Raw genomic sequence first — 21,884 nt, 5'->3', positions numbered from 1 at the left:
GACTGAGGGATGGGGTGAAAAGGACTTGAAGCATCATTAGTGTCAGTGTCCCTAGGTCCCTGCTGCAGAACCTGCTGAGGCTGTTTCTGTGTCTGCTCTCCTGGCTACAAAGTTGCTCTGGTGTGGGGAGCTGGCTTTTCCCTGGAATATGCCTGCTGCTCAAGCCCACCTGCCTGGGGGTCCCATCCATCAGGATGTGCTGAGCTGTGTTACTTAGAAGGAGTTCGTGACACCCTGAGTCGAGGCTGCCTGAGCATTTCCACTACAGTCCCGCCCTTTCACTTCCTCATAACTGTCTCAAACTTGCATCTTTTAGGACTGATATTTTTCAGGTCTGCCTGAGGGTGAATATTTTGTTGTCGGAAGTTTTGAGTCCAGTTGTTCTGGAGTATGACAAGAATGAAAACTGCACTCCTTCACCAGTGTGCCTTTCTTCTGTTTACCAGCTGTAGCACAGTCTTTAGAGAGGCAAACTGGGCTTGTGCTGAGACTCAGGCACTGGCTTGAGACTTAGGAGAGCTGGGTTCAGTTCCCAGCTCCAGCATGGGACATCATTCCTCTGTGACTCGCCTCTCCATCTGTCACATGGGGATAATAATCCTTCCTTTCTCCCAACTTTGTCTGTCTGTGAGCTCTTTGGGACAGGGTCAGAGGTACTAAATTTTGTATAGCGCCTAGCACAATGGGCCATCATCTCAGATGGAGCCTCTAGATGCTACCATAGAACAAATAATAATAATAAGTTGTTTGCTGGAGCAGCAGCTTCTGTTTGGAGGAGAATTTCCTTTTGTAAGAAAGCAAGGAAGATTCAAGCAGTGAGTCCTCCCCTAGGTCTCTGCTGGAGTCTCTTCTCCAGTAAATGGTTTCTGGAGGAGTGCCAGACCAGCCTCCATCCTTCCCTATTCCAGAACTGTTTGGCAGAAGGAATCTTTCTGCTTCACAGAGGCTTGTATTATCTAGAAATAATAAGAAAACTTTACACTTTTGAATTAATTCTTTGGTCCCACCCCCTGGCCTTCCAGGTTGTAGACTTGTCCTCTTTCCTCCACCCTGTCACAAAGATAGGCCCTTGAATCAAAGATCCCAGAGCTCTGGCCAGACAGACCATTGTCCCATTCTCTTGGTTGGAGCGAAGGCAAGATTTCTACTCATGATACATTATAAAGTGGAAGCAAGTGGGGGTAGGGAATTCAACCTTATCTTAGAACTCCAGTTAATCAGCAGCACTAATTGGAGGATGTACTTGCTTATGGAAACCACCCTGACCAGTCCTTCAGGGCCTCTGCAAGGGCAAATTTATTCTATTCACTCTGTCTAAAGTGTGTTTACTTATCTAAACCCAGCTAGCCCTTCTTCTTTAAAGATCTTCACAAAGGTTCTGGCACTGATGTTGCCAGGCTTCATTGTGGGAAGTATGTATCTACCCTTTCCTGCTTGACCACCTGACTGAGCCAGATCTGTCCTGGGGTCCTCTCAGTTTGAACAAGTCTCAGTTGCAGCCTTCTGAAGCTGCATCATTTGCACATGACTCTGGACATCTGGATAAAGAGGACTTTTTTTCCTCTCAACCATTTTGGAATCTTTGTTTTCTCCTATTTAGCGAGTCCAATCTCAGCTATTGGCATAATGCCAAGGTTTTCATAACTGGTGGTGTCATAGTTGCCAAATGGACTGCACCTTTGACCTCGCCTGGTCTGTCCAAGTGAACCCTTCCAGGGTCTTGGGCTACCACTTCTCCTGGGGTGAATGTGATATTCCCCAGGGTGCAATCTGGCTCCCTTAGCTCTCCAGCCTGGGATGCCTTTTACACTGCTTTGCTGGTGAACAGCAACTTCTCCAGGTGCTGTGCACACACAACCACTAGCATGAAAAAGCACTCCAGCTGAATACATGAATGCTGTGCCCAGCCGTTCATGAATTATATACAGAGCAACACTTGTGCTGTTTCCCCAGTTCCAGCCTTGCTTCCCAGAAATGTGTGTCTTGCACTGCTCAGTATCCTCCTTAACAGTGCAAGCTCCTAGTAACCTATTATTCCAACACTGACTAATGATTATGCACCAGCCTTGTTGTCCTACGTAGAGATTCCCCAACATTTCAATCCAAGCATATACTGGTTTTGATAAAACAATAAACCAAGTTTATTAACTAGAGAATGATGGATTTTAAATGATTACAAGTGATAAGGCATAAAAGTCAAAATAGGTTGCAAAGGAAATAAAAATGCTAACTAATTCCTAAACTTATCGAGGCTAGAAGGTTTAAAAGCAGAAAAAGATCTGTTTCACCATATGCTGCAATACATTTTATAAGCTGTGTTTCTTTCTAGTCTGGGAATCTCTCTTACACACGCACCCCTTAATTCTGTGTTCTTCAGGTATTCATTGATGAAATGAGTAAGGCTAAGATTTTGTCATGGGTATTTTTAGTAAAAGTCAAGGACAGGTCAAGGGCAATAAAGGAAAACTCACTGAAGTCGTGGCCTGTCCCTGACTTTTACTAAAAATATCTGTGACAAAATGGGGATCTGTAGGTCCCCACACCACCTGCAGTGGGCCAGTTGTGTGGCGGCTAAGGGCTCTGGGGGCCCCCACTGCGAATTGAGTGTCGGAGCTCCAGGGTCCCCTGCCACCCACAGCTCCTGATCACTGCAGGCTGAAGTCACAGGCATCTCTGGAAGTCACAGAATCTGTGACTTCCATGACCTCTGTAACTAAATCATAGCCGTAGTCATTAGAAGGGAGATGGGAGATGGAGAGAAGAGCGATGTGGAGGTCACTGTCTCCTATTCTTATACTCTTCTCCCTTCTTTGAGGATTACCCTCCCCTCCCCCTGGGTATAGACAAACAGTCCCCTGTGTATGTGAGATTTGAACCATCTTTGAGATGAAATGTAAATTACTTGTTTACATCTCTTCCCTGCTGATAAATGGCTGATTAAGCAGGTAATGGTCCTTTAGCACATTGCTGTATGCTAATGTGTCTTTGTGTCTCAGAAATTGGTTTGTGTGTATTACCAGAATTACAACATATTTCAGTAACAATCATACAATCAGGCTGTATAGTTTTACACACAGTGCTGCAACACACATTTCAACAGGACAATAATAATCGGCAGATTGTTTTTTTAAATGATACCTCACAAGGCATACTTTGTACAAAATATATCATAACCTTATAAAAGAGGTGAACATGGGGTACAGGGTGTCACAGTGGAATCACTCAATTCTCCCATTCTCAGATTGGGTGCTGGGTGGCAGGCCCTTGTGTCTCATCAGTGATCACCTTAGCAGGTCTGATTTAAGAACCTAAGTACATAAGAGTGGCCATACTGGGCCAGACCAAAGGTCCATCTAGTCGAGTAGCCTATCTTCCGACAGTGGCCAGTGCCAGGTGCCCCAGAGGGAATGAACAGAACAGGTAAACATCAAGTGATCCATACCCGGTTGCCCATTCCCAGCCTCTGGCAAACAGAGGCTAGGGACACCATCACTGCCCATCTTGGCTAAAAGCCATTGATGGAGCTAATTTTTTTTTAACCTGTTATATTCTTGGCCTTCACAACATCCTCTGGCAAAGAGTTCCACAGACTAACTGTGCGTTGTGTGAAAAAATACTTCCTCTTTTTTTGTTTTAAACCTGCTGCCTATTAATTTCATGTGATGACCACTAATTCTTGTGTTATGTGAAGGAATAAATAAGTGTTATGTACTTTCTTCACACCAGTCATGATTTTATAGACCTCTATCATATCTCCCCTTAGTTGTCTCTTCCAAGGTGAAAAGTCCCAGTCTTAATCTCCCCTCATACGGAAGCCCTTCCATACCCCTGTTTATACCCAATTCCGACATATAGTTCTCACACCTGCCATAACATTCCTCAAGTAAATTCAAGAAATAGTCCTCCTTTGGTTAAGTGCCAAAATCCAAGCCTTCGGAGCACTGAAAATCCCAGAGCAGAGTAGTGATGTCTCCTGTATTGAGAGCTGCTGAGTGCCCACATGGCTGTTAATATATAAGTTCACCAAGTTCTGCATATTTGTCATCCAGTCTTAGCCAGTGCCTCAGCAAAAGTTTTCTCTCAGACCTATTGCCTGGGGCAGATGGAGGAGATATTTCTATAGAGCCAGCAGAGTGGTGCAGCGGAAGTGTGCTGGGTTCATAACCCAGAGGTCGATGGATTGAAACCATCCTCTGCTAGCGATGGGCCTCGTTATTTAGGGGGCTGGGGCATGTGACTTATGAGGAGAGGCTGAGGGAACTGGGCTTATTTAGTCTGTAGAAGAGAAGAGTAAAGGGGGATTTGATAGCAGCCTTCAACTACCTGAAGGGGAGTTGCAAAGTGGATGGAGCTTGGCTGTTCTCAGTGGTGTCAGATAACTTACTGACCTTGGCACAAAAAGCGGGAATGTGCTAATAAAGTTTGCAGATGACACAAAGCTGGGAGGTATTGCTAACACAGAGAAGAAGTGGGATATCATACAGGAAGATCTGATTTACCTTGTAAACTGGAGTAATAGTAATAGGATGAAATTAATAGTGAAAAGTGCTAAGGTCATGCTTTAGGGATCAATAGATAAATTATGGGTATAAATTGGGGACACATCAGTTGGAAGTAACGAGAGGAGGAGAAGGACAGTCGGTATGTTGATCACGGGATAAAGAGCGCCAATGTGATACGGCCCCGTTAAAAAGCTAATGCAGTTTTTAGGTGCATCAGGCGAGTATTTCCAGAAAGATAGAGGATCGTAGTACCTGTTATAACGGCACTGGTGAACTTCATTGAATACTGTTGTGCATTCTGGTTGTTCCATGTTAGAGGATGAATCAAACTGGAACAAGGTTCAAGGTGGCTACTAGGAGACTGGAAGGAATGGAAAACCTAGGGGGGGCCTATGAAAGGAGCTTCAAGAGCTTGCTGTTAGCCGAACCACAAAGAAGGTTGGAGAGGGATATATTGCTCCTTTTATAAATAATAAGAGGATAATATTAGGGAGGTTAGAGAATATTTAAGCTTAGTACCAGTGTGGACAACAAGAACAAATGGGTAATAAACGGACACAGGAAGTTAGACTTTGAATTAGACGGAAAGGTTTCAACATTAAGGAGTGAAGTTCTGAAACAGTTCCAAGGGAGTAGTGGGGAAAAGACATATCTGCTTTTAAGGCTAGCTTGATCAGTTATGGAAGGGATGGTATGATGGGCTAATTGCCTAATTATTTTGGCAATCTATTTGGCAATTGATCTTTGATTATCAGCAGGTGAGTATGCCCAGTGGTCTGTGATGGGATGTTGGATGGGATGGGATCTGAGTTACTGCAGAGAATTCTTTCCTCGATGCTGGCTGGTGAGTCTTACCCACATGCTCGGGGTTTAGCTGATCGCCATATTTGGGTCGGGAAGGAATTTTCCTCCAGGGCAGATTGGCAGAGGCTCTGGAGGTTTTTCGCCTTCCTCTGCAGCGTGGGGCATGGATCACTTGCTGGAGGATTCTCTGCACTTGAGGTCTTCAAACCACAATTTGAAGACTTCAATAACTCAGACATAGGTTAGGGGTTTGTTATAGAAGTGGATGGGTAAGATTATGTGGCCTGCATTGTGCAGGAGGTTATACTAGATGATCATAATAGTCCCTTCTGACCTTAAAGTCTGAGTCTATAACAGAATAAGGAGCAATGGTCTCGAGTTGCAGTGGAGGAGATCTAGGTTGGATATTAAGAAAAACTATTTCACTAGGAGGGTGGTGAAGCACTGGAATTGGGTTACCTAGGGAAGTGGTGGAATCTTTATCCTTAGAGGATTTAAGGCCCGGTTTGACAAAGCTCTGGCTGGGATGATTTAGTTGGGGTTGGTCCTGCTTTGAGCAGAGGATTGGACTAGATGACCTCCTGAGGTCTCTTCCAACCCTAATCTTCTATGATATATAATCTGCATTGTTTGCGTGGCCTTATTTAAAGGATGATCCTTCTTCTCAATCTGGAGGCACACTGCTATTAAAATCCCATTGTAATGGATCTGTGGATCTTAGAACAAAGGAGAAGAAGAAAATTTCTCCATGCTTACATGAAAATTTCCTTTCTTTGAGTAATAAGGTCCATAGACCCAGTCCCTCCTGGAAAAAAATGGATCACCCAGAATAGAGATGGAAATTAGCATCCAAGGATTTAGATTTGTTGTTTGGTGGATTTTTTTTATAAAATACTTTTTGAGGAAAAAACCTATCTAAAGATCGTTTTAATTAAGATACATTATAGCTCAAGTATATCTCATCATGGAATAGGGAGTACAAATTCTAATTCTATAGTATGAGATGATATATTCATGTAATGTTTAAGAAAAGTTTTGTATGCAGACAAATTTGTGTACACAGAGTCAATCCCTTACCTCTCTCTAAAAATGCAAAGTTTCGAAAAGTTCAATGAATAGAAGATTGTTCGGGGCGGAATAGATCTGGACAAGGAGAAGACGTCTCGAGATAAATGTGAGAAGGGAGGGACAGGCAGTAGAAACAAAAATGAAACTGTTTGAGCAGCATATTCCAGAAGTCTTGAGGTCTTTCTGAATTTAGCCTTCATTGATTTGAGATCTACCACACCATTCTCTCACTAGAAAGGAAAACCTATAATGGCAGCAGGCCGTGAAAGAGACCCAGTTTGGGAATATTTTAATGAAGTTCCTCTACCTGTGAGTAAGACAGGCATGCATGCATAATGCAAACATTGCAACAAAGAAATGCAAGGCTTGCTTGCCCGAATGAAACAACATCATGAGAAGTGTTCCTTCTCAGGAGGAAGCTGCGTTGAAGATTAAAGGAACATGTCTGAACATGCAGGATCTTCAGGTTGGTAAACTTTTTTATTTCATACTTCTTTCTTAAGGACTGCCTGTCTTCCTTCTGGACTATCCTTGAATTTTTATGTTTGAGCAAAAAATATATAGTTGTTACTCTATGGTACTATCATTTTAGATGCGGTTGTGAAAAAAAATAAATAGCTGAAATAGGCAGGTCTTCCTTTTACAATTTCACCTTGAAAGTAGTACTGAGTGTCAGTGAGTAATACTAAATGAGCAGTTTGTTAATAATAATTAAATAACTGCATTGACTTATTTTGTTTAGGAGACTCCATCCTCAACATACAGGATTCTAAAGACTACCTACCTTCAAGATCACCATCATTTTCTATAGTTTCAGAGTTATCTGCCAATGGTAGTGTTTCAGTTATATCATGTATGTCACAGAGCCACAGTATCACCTGTAGCAAAAAGAAAAAAAAATCTCCATTATCCAGAAACAACCATAGATAAGTTTTTGTGATAAGAACCAGCAGATAACAAAAAGAGGTAATTGATTAAAAAATTGCCTGGTTTGTTTATGCAACAAACTCTCCTTTGCGTACGATTGAGAACTCACACTTCATTAACATGGTTCAGTCATTAAGACTAGGATACAGTTCACCCAACAGAGCAGATGTCGCAGGCAAATTGCTGGATAAAGTGTATGAAAGAGAAGTTGAGCAGTTTGAAAAATGTCTAGAGAGTGAAATTTTTAACCTGAGTCTTGATGGGTGGAGCAGTGTCCAGAATGATCCTGTTGTATGTGCTTGTGTGACAACAGAAAAACGGAATGTATTCCTTACAGAAACAATTGATACATCAGGAAATGCACACACCACAGAATACTTACAAGAAGTAGTAGTAAAAGCTATGAAAAAAAATTCAAATGTCTAGTACGCAGCTTGGTCACAGACAATGCTGCAAATGTATCCAAGATGAGAAGAAATTTAGAAGAGCATGAAGAGAGTCCCAAGCTAACAACATATGGTTGCAGTGCTCATTTGATGCATCCCTAGCCAAAGACTTCAGTGTTCCAGAAATAACAGGCTAATGTTGAAATGCAAAATACTTCCATAACAACCACTTTGCAGCAGCTGCTCTGAAAAAAAGTGGGAGGAACCAAGCTAACTCTCCCCACAAGACGTTGCGATGAGAACTCAGTTAGTGGACTGTTTTGAGCACTATATCAAGAAACTGGCCTAATCTGATGACAGTTTGTGAAAAAATCAGTGAAAAAAAGATAGATTGGCACTGTCACAGCCAAAGTTCTCAACAATTGGTCTTAAGAGAAATGTTGAACACATGCTGAACGAGTACCCTGAAGCCTATTTCTGTAGCCTTGAACAAAATGCAGGGAAATAGCTAGATTTTATTGCTGACTGTATTTGAAATTTGGAAGGATCTGAGTGAGATCTTAAAAAAAGAGAAATATGCAATGACAGAGTTAAGTTACAAGCATTAAAAAAAAACGAATGGGGACAAGCACTATCCCAGCTCATTTTCTTGCAAATATTCTCAATACTCAGTACCAGGGTCAAACCTTAACTGCTGAAGAAGAGAAGTTGGCTATGACATGACACCTCAGCAATCATCCTCCATAATGCCAACTATAATAAACTTCAGAGCTAAGGGTGAACCATTCAAGAAATATATGTTTGCTGCTGATGATGTTTTAAAGAAAGTCACAGCAGTGAACTGGTGGAAGTCACTTAAGCACTTGATTCAGAGACTGTTGAAGTGATAATCTTCACTTTTAACAGCAGTAAGCTTCTTCTGCTGGTATAGAAAGAATATTTCTTCCTTTGGACTAATTCATTCCAAACTGAGAAATCATTTGGACCTGAAAAAGCAGGAAAGCTTGTTTTTTTCTTTTCTAGATTATGAACAAACAGGAAAATGAAGGTGAAGATGACTGAGTTAGCTGCAGAAGCCAATATTTTAAGTTTCTCATGTTGACCTGGCTGACATAGTCGATTTAATTTTTGTGTTTTTTTTTTAAATTTCATTTAACTATTTTAGTTAAAACAATTTTTAACAAAAACAACACCTGATTTTAAAAAAACTTGAATGTTTAAACAATTCAAAAAATTCATATGCTTGTTTTGTTAAAATATATTATGTTTTGCTGTGAAGAAAAAAATCCAGAATACATAATGTTGTTGTTTTTAGTTAAATAAAACAATTTAAATGTCTGTCTGGTGATGTTCTCCTCCCTAATACAGCATGGCAAGAAAATCCTCCAAATATTAATGATTAACCTGTTGAATGGAGATAGTTCACCTCCCAATGACTTCATAAATATCTGCTTCAATTTACCTTTGGTAAATGAAATAAACCAAACATCATTCATTTTCTGATATAGCTGTAAAAACTAATCTGAAAAGTTTTTTCAAAATAAACTCACTTTAAAATGTATAGTATGCACCATCTAAAAATGAAACCTACATCCATCTCTGAGTTGTGAAGAATATGTATTAAGGTTGTAATGAACAACCAAGCAAGAATGCACTTTTATGTGAATAGAAATCCATGATTAAATTGAGTCTTCTGACTAGTAAATTTAAATCATGATTTAAATCAAATTGATTTAAATCAAATCCACCCTGTTTCCTAATAGAAACTAGACAATCTCATTGTACATAGTTAATATAACTAATGTATACCCTCTGTTCCTCCTGCAGACTAATTCCTCATTTCATTGTTGCTTAGCCTGTTTGTCAGCATCTCTAACCTTACACATGTTGTGTTGTATTGACAAAGACGACTCCATCTGTTTCCATTCTCACTTTGCCCCCAAGTAGTAGAATCAGAGCATTCTAGAAAGTTAATTACAACCATTTTTGGCTCCTTCCTACTCGGTGTTGTTCTGGCTCCCAGTGGCTGTGCCATCTTAAACTTTGTGGACTTCCAGCTTTATATCCTTGGTACCTGCCAATGAGTGGAACTGAACAGGACTGCACAAGCTGAGTTAGTTTTTATTCTCTCCATCAGGCGGTAGTGTGCTTGTATCTTTGAGCTCTTTATAAATTAAGAATTGAGAAGTGATTTTTAAATGTTTGGGTTCACAGCAGGGGTAAAGCCTGTAAGGAAGATTGGATTCTCCCATCTGTGTCAGAGATCGTCTCTCAAGAAGTTGCCTCAGTGTGCAGTTTGAGGTTGCTGAAACCACTGTTCGTATTCATATGGGAACATGCACAATACTTTCCAGGTCAGAAGGCAGCAACTTGATTCTTCTTAATAATTGCCGAGGTTTTTTTGTTTATTTCATTTCATTTATGAAAATGGAGGGAATGACATACGATAATTCTTGAAAAATAATATTTAATTAAGTTTGGTTCTGTGTTTAAGGCACTAATTACAGAAAACCAGGCAATGCTCGTGGATGGGACCAAGAGTGAACATTCAGGAGCACCAGCTGATTGTCGTCTTGTTCCAGCAGCTTGGCTGCAGGCCTTTCGCTATCCTGTTTGCTTGGTGAGTGTAAAAGAGTGGCATGTTCATAGGGGTATGTAAACAAGCCTGTTTCTTATTGCTTTTTGTATGGGTTCCTCTTTCATTGAAAGGACTCATATGTTAGCAAACTAGCACGATGCAGAACATCAAATTGTAGTTATAATCAGTGCTTTAAGAATGTTATATATTATATTAACAATTGCTGTAAATTCAGTCAAACTATAAAGAATTGAAACTATAGATGAATTACCCTGGTTACAGTAATTGTAAGATGCCATGCTGCAAATGGAGTTCCAAGGCAAATACCTGGTTTTAACCAGATCATTTGGTGCATTCTTGATTTACATCCAGCAGCAGTAACGTTACCGTTTATAAAAACTCGGAAATTCAATAAACCAGGCTTGCCTTTATAAGCCAACCCGCTCCCCAGCCCCAGATAGATAAGTTAAATTGCGAAAAATTGTATGACCCGTTCATAAGACATTTTTATCAATTCAGGGAGGAAGTCGCGAGCTTTGAGCTCCTGGGCTATCAGGAGATAAGCACTGACGGCTGAGTTGGTTTGTTTTACCTTGAGCGTCCACAGGCATGGAGTAAACCTGAGTAAAGAAGGTGTTTTCTGGCGTGCCGCTGCTTACCCTGATGGGCGGAGACAGCAACTGGTGGGGAAATTTTTTCGGGTGGAGAGCTGAGGGGTTTCAGGGGAGGGAGTAACTCCTGTGACCAACCCCCACATGACCCCACCCCTAGCCCGGGACCCCCACACTCTCCCCATCCCATCTCTTACCACTTTATCTGGGGAGGGCCAGGGGAGGATGTCTCTGTCCTGGCCGCAGCCTGCTCCAGCAGGCCAGACCAGGCAGTGTAGCCGCACCATGTTCCAGCAGGCTGGGCGAGGCGGCACAGCCGCAATGTGCTCCAGTGGGACGGGCGGCATGGGTATAGCCTGCTCTGGGGGTAGGGGCCAAGTGGTACAACTGCAGCCTGCCAGCCCTGGAGCTGCAGTTGCTTCAGAGGCTGGAGGGAGAGCAGCTTGGCCAGAAATGGAGAGACTCTGGCCCTGCTCCTTCCCTTCTGGCTCTGCTGGCTGTGCTGCTCTCCTTGCTCCCTCTGTTGAGGGGAGAGGCTGTGTCCCACCTCTCCCACTCTATACCCGCTCATAAGTCGACCTCCTTTTCTGATGCTTCCCTTTTTTACTAAAAAAATTCAGCTTATGAATGAGTATATATGGTAAGACACCTATCTTTGTGCTTTCCAGTCTGTCTAGACATCTGGGACTAGCTGAAACAGTAAGTCCTTCTCTCCACAACTCAGCATTCAGGCAACAAGAGAGAAAAATTCATCCACAGATACTACAATGATGGCTATATTAGAAATACATATTCCTTATGATAACAACAAAAACTCAGTTGCATGGTTAAGCACTCAAGTCAGAGGTGCAGATGCCAGAGTTATGGTTGCACATGCAGCCAAAACTTGGCTTCTACAGTTGCTCAAATAATACAATATAATACCATAAAAACTTTTTTTCTGCATCCTAGTATCTTTTAATGAATACAGTGAATAAGACATTGCTTTGCTGATCATCCTGTATATAAATTTTTCATGGGCTATGTTTGTCAGGCATACATAGAGTAATATGCAGTGGTGGAAGATGATACGTATGTATCGTAGGTAGTTGGGGGAAAAGTGTGATGTTATGTTGTATTATTTCAGAAATAGTATTTGTCATTCAACGCATACACAGAAGGGGGCAGAATTAAGGGCATACAGCTAACCCTAGCTTTGGCATCCACTAAAGTTTAAGTGCTTAATGATGAACCTTAACATTCCCCTAAAATATTTGAATGAAATTTCCAAGAGGTGGTTGTTTGTTTTTAAGAAATTTCATCCTCTGAAGCTCTTTGGCTAAGCTCCAATGGGAATACCCTTTGTCATGCAAGGAGTATACGAGTGCTTACTGAATACTTACCACACACACTGAAGGAAGGATATGAACTTCACTGATCTGTTTTGTGTTCTGTGTGCATAATGCTTTTAATGGCCTGGAAAAGCTAAAGCAATTTCATGTGACCCAAATTCTCATTTTTTTTTTTTTCCAAGAATTCTCTCATCTCCTCTTTTCCCGTAGCCAGGAGAAAGCTGTTCTAATTGTCCAAACTTCTTTTATTTTTCTTCTTGAAGACAGATTTAAAAGACTCTTAGCCATTGTGTAGCTGGCATTAATTTCTTCCCATCTTCCAATTTGTCATATTGATGATGATCTGCAGCTCTTCTCTTTTTCCCCAGGAGTGGATTTTCTCAACGTGAAAATAGTGACTTGCTGAGGTCAGCCCTCAAGGTCCTTGCAGACAGACTAAAGCCTGGAGAGACAGAGTTTCTTCTTCTTGAGGACCTAATCAGGTAGGATAAATGAAGGCAACAATGCTGTATTCCCAGAACTTTAACAGAAATAATATTCAAAAAAATTCTACATTTCCTGTGGGTGTTCTGCACAAATGTAACAGATAAAATCGATTAAGGGTTCCTGAGATTTTTTAGAACACAGGGCTTGATGCTCAGGGACAGCATAAATATATATGCAGCTCTTGGAAAGTGGAGGCACCTGAGGTCTATGAAATACTTGGAAATAGAGCAAGAGGTACTAGTATGTGTAAAATATTCTGAGAGGGACAGCGAGGGGTGCCCTGGTTAGAGCATGCGAGACTGCGTGTGTGTGTGTGAGAGAGAGAGAGAGAGAGAGAGAGAGAATCTCTTCTGGGTGTGTACTGTTGGTCAAAAACAAACTGAGGGAGTACAAGGAATGGATTGGAAAATGATTTTGACAGTTATTATAATTGTGCAGTTCAAGGTTTCTCTCAATTCTGGATGTCTGGGCTGCTTTTCCCTCTGCAGCTTCGTGGAGGTGGAGCTGTTTTGGTGCCACATGCTCTGGCCACCCCACCTCTGCTGCCGCTTGCTGCTGGATTCTCTGCCTCTGTGGCAGCAGACAATGGTGATTTCTGTTGCCCCTGCGCTTACTCTTTTCTGTTTTTTAACTTTTTCTGCCCAGTTTTTGGGCAGTGGAGAGCAGAGTTTTCCTTCCTCGATGTTTCTCCTCCTCTTCTCTGGTTGATTAACCCTTTGCAGTTTTAACCCTCCCTGAGCCTCCACTGCAGTGTTTCCCTGCTGGCTCCTCTGCCCCTTACAGGCACGGCTGAGCAGCCAAAAGAGCACTGGATCAAATCCAAGCAGTGCTTGATTTGTGAGGCAGGCTTCCCAAGCTTGGCAGATGATGACTTGTGCTCAGCCTGCACCCAGCCCTCCATTCCTAATTCTGTTAGGTCATGGGGCCATGCGTCGGGCAGGCAAGTGGGGTCCCTACCCATCAAGGCAGCTTTGACTCAAATGAGGGGAAAATGGACCAGGAACCCCAGTGCAGAACAGGGAGAGGTTCCAAAAACGAGGAGAACCCTGACCACTTGACTAAGGGGATAAGTCCCAGGTGCCTCTTGCAAAGCAAGTCATAAAGTGTGTCCTGAGTGCCCTGGGGAAAGAAGAAGGACTTCTAATCAGCCCTTTCCAAGCTGTCCAGGTGGGTCTGATGGGTTCACCCTCCTCTCCCAGGGTGAGTGGGACCCAGTGGGGGAGGATTCAGAGCCAGACCTCTCAAGAGGGCTCCAGGCCCAAAGAAAGACAAGCTGTAGGCGGCCTCCCCAAAGCCGCAGCAGAGCTTAGGGTACAGAGCTCCCAAAGTGCGCAAAAAATAAATAAATAAATAAATTTAAATTTAAAAAATCTGAAAGGGGAAAGAAAAGGCACAAAAAATCCAGGAGATCCGAATCTTCTGACTCATCCCTCTGCTCCCCTGCAGAAGGCGAGCTGTCTGGCTCTTAGTCCAAACAGGCTGGGGGAAAAACTCTGCAAAAGCTTTTTATCCTGGAGAAATGTCAAGCCATGTGCAGCAAGGTTATCTGCACGATTCAAACCCAACCTCAGCAGGCTCTTGAGAGTGAGTATCAGAATCAATTTCTTCCCTCAAATACCTCCCCAGTGGCGATAATACCCCTTCATTTTTCCTTCCAGGAGGTGAGTAGGGTGAGCGGGGTAAGCTAGGTAAGGGCCAGCACATTAACAAGTGTGACCTCAGGCTCCATAACATTCCAGACCCAAAGGGCTCCATTGCTGAAATACCAAAGGCTGATGCTGCTTTAGCATCTCTCCCCAGGGATACGGTTAGCCTCTCAGAAGGGGATTTCTACCCTACGGACCCCACAGATAGGAAGATGGAGGCCTGTCATAAACAGACAGTTAAGGGTTAATGCCTCTTTACCTGTAAAGGGTTAAGAAGCTCAGTAAACCTGGCTGACACCTGACCAGAGGACCAATAAGGGGACAAGATACTTTCAAATCTTGGTGGAGGGAAGTCTTTGTTTGTGCTCTTTGTTTTGAGGGTGTGTTTGCTTTGGACTAGAGCGGACCAGATTGTCAATCCAGGCGCTCCAAATTTTTGATCAGTCTTCATGTTTCAAAATGTACGAACAGCCAGGCAGCGATTAGTTTTATTTTTGGTTTCTACTTGTGAAATGTTCCTTTTTCTGTATGATTTATACTCTGCCTGCTTTTAAACTTTGAACTAAGGAGCGCGGGGTCCTCTGGGCTCTGTGATCTGATCTACCCTGAATAAATTTTCTCCATCCCCTATTTTACAGAGATGATAATTTTTACTGTTCTTCTTTCATTTAGCTTTCTTTTTAAGACCTGGTGATTTTTCTTTTTTAGATCCAAGTGGTGGGATTGGACTCACAGGATTGGTGGGGACAAGGGGCGGGTGGTAGATTTCCCTTGTGTAATGATCCAAGGGGTTTGGATCTGTGTTCCCCAGGAGAATGTGAGTCCGTCAAGTGCAGCCGGAGGAGAAAGTTTTGGGGGACAGGGGTGCGCGACACTAATTCCTGGTATGATGCAAGTGTTACATCAATAGCTAGTACTTAAGCTTAGAAGTGCTACCGCTGCAGGTCCCGATTGTGGTCCCTAAAGTGACTGGGAGAGTTGACAAACCATTCTCAAAAGGAACTTTGAAGCTCCTTCCACCTCCAGCACTCCTTGGAGGACTGCCTGTTTGCAAAGGCACTCTCTCCTGGTTGGGATCACAAAGCCGGTAACGGAGAGATGATTCACCTGTTCTTGGCGCGTCCATTTACTTAATTCTCCGCGCAACGGTATGTGTAGCTGACACCTCCAATGGATACATTATTGAGAATTTCTCATTCATAGAAGTTAGGGTTGGAAGAGACCTCAGTGTCATCGGTAAACCCCTGTTAAGCAGCACCACGCCAACTAAATCCTTCAGCAGGGCTTTATTCAAGCAGGCCTTCAAAAACCTCTAAAGATGGAGAGTTGCCACCTCCCTAGAATACCATTCCAGTGGCTTCATCACCACTTCTATGAATAATGTTTCCTAAATACCAACTACCTCCCCTGCAGCTTGGCCATTGCTCCTTGTTCTGTCATTTGCCACCACTGAGAACAGCCTAGCTCATCTCTTGGAACCCCCTTTCAGGTAGTTGAAGGCTGCTATCAAATCCCCCCTCACTCTTCTCTTCTGCAAACTAAATAACCCCAGTTCCCTCAGTCTCTCCTCATAAGTCATGTGCCCCAGCTCCCTAATCATTTTTGTTGCCCTCCACTGGACTCTCTCCTATTTGTCCAGATCCCTTCTGTAGTGGGGGGACCAAAACTGGGTGCGGTACTCCAGGTGTGGCCTCACCAGTGCCGAATAGAGGGAAATAATCACTTCCCTCAATCTGCTGGCAATGCTTCTACTAATACAGCCCAATATGCCATTGGCCTTCTTCGCAACGAGGGCACACTGCTGACTCATATCCAGCTTCTCGTCCACTGTAATCCTACGGTCCTTTTCTGTAGAACTGCTGCTTAGCCAGTCGGTCCCCAGCCTGTCGCAGTGCATGGGATTCTTCCTTACTAAGTGCAGGACTCTGCACTTGTCCTTGTTGAACCTCATTAAATTTCTTTTGGCCAAATTCTCCAGTTTGTCTAGGTCACTCTGGACCCTATCCCTACCCTCCGGGATATCTATCTCTCCCACCAGCTTAGTGTCATTTGCGAATTTGCAGAGTGTGCAATTCATCCCATCATCCAGATCATTGATAAAGATGTTGAACAAAACTGGACCCAGGACTGACTCCTGGGGTACTCTACTTGATTCCGGCTGCCAAATAGACATCAAGCCATTGATCACTAGCTGTTGAGCCTGACAATCCAACCAGTTTTCTATCCACCTTATAGTCCATTCATCCAATCCATATGTTTTTAAATGCTGGCAAGAATACTGTGGGAGACTGTATCAAAAACTTTGCTAAAGTCAAGCTATATCACATCCACCGCTTTCCCCATATCCACAGAGCCAATTATCTCATCACAAAAGGCAATCAGGTTGGTCAGGCCTGACTTGCCATTTGTGAATCCATGTTGATTGTTCTTGATCACCTTTAAAATGGATTCCTTGAGGACCTGCTCCATGATTTTGCTGGGGAGTGAAGTGAGGCTGACCGGTCTGTAGTTCCTCAGGTTCTCTTTCTTCCCTTTTTAAAAATTGGGCACTATATTTGCCTTTTCCTAATCGTCCGGGACCTCCCCTGATCACTGCGAATTTTCAAAGATAATGGCCAGTGGCTCTGCAATCACATCAGCCAACTCCCTCAGCACCCTTGGATGCATTAGATCTGGCCCCATGGACATGTGGATGTCCAGCTTTTCTAAATAGTCCTTAACTTGTTCTTTCTTCACCGAGAGCTGCTCACCTTCTCCCCATACTATGTTGCCCAGTGTAGGAGCTGACCTTGTCTGTGAAGACTGAGGCAAAAAAAGCAAGCAGTGAGTACTTCAGCTTCTTCCACATCATCTGTCCCTATGTTGCCTCCCCCATTCAGTAAGGGTCCCACATTTTCCCTGACCACCTTCTTGTTGCTAACATACCTGTAGAAACCCTTCTTGTTACCCTTCACATCCCTTGCTAGCTGCAACTGCAATTGTGCTTTAGCCTTCCCGATTATTGCTAGAGCATGCAAGGGTGTATTTTTATACTCCTCCCTAGTCATCTGTCCAAATTTCCACTTCTTGTAAGCTTTCTTTTTTAGTTTAAATCTTCGGTGAGCTTCACTGTTAAGCCAAGCTGGTCACCTGCCATATTTGCTATTCTTTCTGCACTTCAGGATGGTTTGTTCTTGCACCGTCAGTAAGGCTTCTTTAAAACACAGCCAGCTCTTCTGGACTCTTTGCCCCTTCATATTAGCTTCCCAGGGGATCCTGCCCATCAGTTCCCTAAGGGAGTAAAAGTCTGCTTTTCTGAATTCCAGGGTCTGTATTTTGCTACTCTCCTTTCTTCCTTTGTGAGGATCCTGAACTTGACCATCTTGTGGTCACTGCTGCCTAGGTTACCACACACTTCTTCTTCCCCTAACAATTCTTCTCTGTTTGTAAGGAGCAGGTCAAGAGGAGCACGGCCCCTAGTTGGTTGCTCCAGCACTTGTACCAGGAAGTTGTCCCCAACACTCTCCAAAAACTTCCTGGATTGTCTGTGCACTGCTGTGTTGCTCTCCCAGCAGATATCAGGATGATTAAAGTCTCCCATGAGAACCAGAACCTGCGATCTAGTAACTCCTGCTAGCTGCCAGAAGAAATTCCCCCAAGAATGAGCCATGGCTTCCGGCTAAGCTGCCAGGCACCACCTCAAAGCATTTGCTCATGGCTGCAATAGCTTCTTCACCAGCTGTTCCCAGTCTTGCTCCTCCTTGTTCCCGTCCTGCCCCTGCCTTTTTCCTGCATTGGACCCAGTCTTGCCCCTGCCTTGCCTCATTCTGGGTAACCCAGTTCTGACTCTCTGCTCCAATTCCTGAGCTCTGACCCTTGGCTCTGACATCTGGCCTCTGACTCTGTTTCTGACCCTGCTCTCAGATTCTAGTCTACCAACTCCTGTTCCGACCACTAGGCATGACTGCCCACATCCCAGCCATGTGACAGTTTGAGCAGCAATACACAAACAATGAGAGCTGATATAGTGAGTATGGATTCTAGAAAGGTCAATATCTCTCTGACGGAGATAGTGGGAATCCTACAGACCTTGCAGGCCCAGGCTGTCATCCTAGCAGCACAGAATGCAGTCTCGCAAGCTCAAGCTGCCATCCCGTGCTCCACTCCCTGCTTCTCGCGAGCCCAAGCTCCCTCTGCCTGGCAAGTTCAATGGTGTTAGCAGAAAATGTTATGGGTTCCTAAATCAGGATCAACTCCTGTTTCTGCTATGCCCACAATTGAATCCCACTGACCACGCCCGAGTGGGATTGATTATCAGCCTGTTTAGTAGGGGGCCCTGGTGTGGTCTAGAAGGTCTCTCTCTGTCCTCCAGAGTCATTAAGTAATTGCTTTCATCTAGGAGAACATTGACACTAAAAGTGTATTCCTCTGTGTGGTCCAGGGACCAAGGACTCCCTTTGATCCTCTGACTTCAGTGTTGGCCTTTTATTTATGCTTTGTGTCTTAGTAGCTGCCATGTCTTCTAGGCTAGTGTCAGAGCTGGCAGCCTTATCCATACATGAGCCCTACTGTCCATTTCACGTGGTTAGGGTGGTGCTCAGACACCAAAATCCCTTCTTCTAAAGATAAATTTCTCCCTTCATGTTTCCCAATAGGCTATGCTTCCTTCGTTCTGTCCAAAACCACAACATCCAACAAAAAAGACATGGCCAACCTTACATGTCAGAAGAACGTTAAAATCTATCTAAAGCTTACAGAATCCTCGAGAAGATCAGGCTCTCTCTTCATGTCTTTCCATCTAAGATGCCTCCATTGCTAGGTAGATTAGACTATGTATTATGGACCCCTACAAATCATCAAAGGTTCCTGTTCCATAAGGGATCAAGATGCACTCCATGAGATCCTTAGCATCCTCATTAGCATCCATGACATACCAGGGCATAGTCCAGACTAATGAGTAGTTGTGTCACCACTGCCCTGTAACATGGGATGCCCTTTGCAATGCCTTGCTGCTGTAGCATCCAGCCTGGACTGCTCACAAACAGCCTCCCCCATGTAAGTCATTCCCAGCCATGTCTGTGTGCTGCAGCCAGCCAGCCAGCCACAACTTGGCCCTTACCAGCCTGAGTTATGCTGCAGGCTGACCCCAACACATCCCCAGACCCAGATCTTTCCCCAGAAGTTTATGGTACCCAGACACTCCAAATGAAACACACTGGATTGGAGAAAACAGTAAAACAAGTTTATTAAATACAGAGAGAGAGATTTTAAGTGAGTATAAGTAATGAGTCAGAAATGGTTACCCTCACCACCTCCAAAAAGAAAATGTTTACTAATGCTTAACTTAACAAACCGTATTAGATCCAAGCAAAGTTTTTTACCACGCACGCTAGCAGATACTGACCAAACTCTCAGGACCCACTCCCAGAGTCCAATGGATGTTTTCCTTTGTCTTCTTAGGGGCAATCCCAGAGACAAGGAGAGAGAGAAGGGTCTCTTGGGGGTGTCATTTCCAACTGGGAGCAAGGTGACAGGCAGTCTGGTGAAGAAAAGAAACTTCATGTTGTTTCTTTGCTAAGATGTAGATTTTTGTCCCTGCTCCCTTCCTTGCCAAAGAATGGAGCTAGCTTGTGGGGGCTTGGAACCAGGATGGACTGGCAGGCCCCCATCATCTCCCCTAAGTTCCCTGTGCGGCAGCTGCCCAGCAGGCTATCAATTGCCAGGCAGTTCAGCTGTCCCTCCCCCCTGGCCCCCGCTGTGTGCTGCTCCCGTCCTCTGCCTTGGAGCTGCTCCCGGGAGCCTCCTGCTTGCTGTGCAATGAGGGGAAGGGTGGTGCTAATGTCAGGGGGTCTCCTTCCCCCCTGCTCCTGCCTTCCGCTCCTTTACCACATGTCCCCAGAGCGGGGGGACACAGGACAGGGCTCAGGACAGAGGATAGCTTGCTGGCAGCAGCTGCTGTCTCAGCTTGCTGATCTACTTAAAAAGGCAGTGTACTTAGAGTGGGATCAGCATACTTAAAGGGGCAAGGTATGTGCCTCTCACACATACATGGTGTGTGTGTGTCTGTCTCTCTCTGCCATGCTGTCTCCCCTCCTTCCATTCATGCTGCCTTGTAGAGTTTGAGGTAGTTGTGTCAGCTGAGTGGTAGTTCATCATTCAGCAGTAAGGCATTCCCTGGGAAATATCCCACGCTCTTCCACTCTCTATCTTCAACACCTAAACCAAGCTTCACAATCATCATTGCGGTGTACAGTATTAAATTGTTTGTTTAAAACTTATACTGTGTGCGTGTGCGTGTGCGTGTGTGTGATATATCTATCTATCTATCTATCTAGTCTTTCATCTGGCAAAAAAAATTCCCTGGACACCCCACCCCCCCAATGTACACTAATTCTTATGGTGAAATTGGATTTGCTTAACAGTGGTTTGCTTAAAGTAGCATTTTTCAGGAACATAACTACAACGTTAAGCGAGGAGTTACTGTAATGAGGCATCTGGTGCTGATCATCAATGAAGATAGGATGCCAGGCTAGCAGGATCTCAGGGTCTGATCTGGGCTGGCACTTCCTCTCTTTCTGTCTATATATGTGACATATCTGCAATGTCTTCATCCCTTTTCTTTCCTGTCACCCACAGCGAGAGTTTTCACTACTTGCTGAATTTCCAGCACAGCATTCCCAATTTCCAGTGTGCACTCACCCTCACTCAGCTCCTGATTGTCATTGCTGAAAAACCTGTGGCCAGCTGGAAAAAAGATAAAATAGGTAATGTATGCAGAACCTCTTTTCCTGGACAGTTTCTCATACCGTCCTTTATCTGTAATGCTTTGGCTTGTCACCAGGCAGTCTAGAAAACTCACTAACATGAATAACGCTAAATGTATTGGACGCTCTTTACCACCTGCTTTGTTATATGTCAGTCACGCAAAAAAACAGAGTACAGCTCCATTAGGTTTTTTTTTTTAATCATTCTTCAGTCAGGAGAAATGAAGGCTCAAAGGCAAGATGGCTGAGAAGAAGCATTTAATAAGTTTAACTTAAGCCTGTTCTACACACCGTTTTAGTCCTGACTGAACTATTTTGGTTAGGGGGGTAATTTTGCTGATAAAAGTAAATTGGTACAATCACTAGCATTGGCACAATTGTACCACTATAAAGGTGCTTGTAACAGTATAGCTTAATCACATAAATTAATGAAAATAAACTATAGTGGTATAACTGCATCCCAACTGGGACTATTCCACTTTAACTATTTCTGTTCCTGACACTATACAGTAAAGTGGTAGAAAAACTATAGACAAGCCCTAATAAAGCAAGAGGAGCAGCTCTTGCAAGCTGATTAGAGTTCACTTGCTAATGGTGACAGCAGCCACATGGGCTGAGAGATCTTCTTCCAAGGAATATGAAAGGAAGCTTGCTGGCCTTATTTCTCATGTTCACCAGATATTGCTAAAGCTAAAAGTGCAAGTTTGCAGGCACCTCTCTCAGCTATAAAGTGTTGCATTCTAGCAGTGTCTCAGATCCACAAAACTATTCAGAATTGTACCTACTTCCATCCTTTCCCTGG

The 21,884-nt window shown here is 43.6% G+C and overlaps 1 protein-coding gene across 1 annotated transcript in view; it reads left to right on the top strand.

Moving 5' to 3' along the window:
* Nucleotides 1–21,884, top strand: part of FANCD2 (FA complementation group D2) — a 154,420-nt gene that overhangs the window by 75,563 nt on the left and 56,973 nt on the right. The window contains 5 exon segments of the mRNA XM_075073058.1: nt 9,902–10,041; nt 10,182–10,217; nt 10,219–10,307; nt 12,576–12,689; nt 20,955–21,082. Coding sequence (XP_074929159.1) covers nt 9,902–10,041; nt 10,182–10,217; nt 10,219–10,307; nt 12,576–12,689; nt 20,955–21,082 — 507 coding nt within the window.

Source organism: Chelonoidis abingdonii, chromosome 16 (genome assembly GCF_003597395.2).
Source record: "Chelonoidis abingdonii isolate Lonesome George chromosome 16, CheloAbing_2.0, whole genome shotgun sequence".
Classification (NCBI taxonomy): Eukaryota; Metazoa; Chordata; order Testudines; family Testudinidae; genus Chelonoidis; species Chelonoidis abingdonii.
Note: the sequence above shows the minus strand (reverse complement) of the source record. Positions and strands in the feature narration are given on the sequence as shown.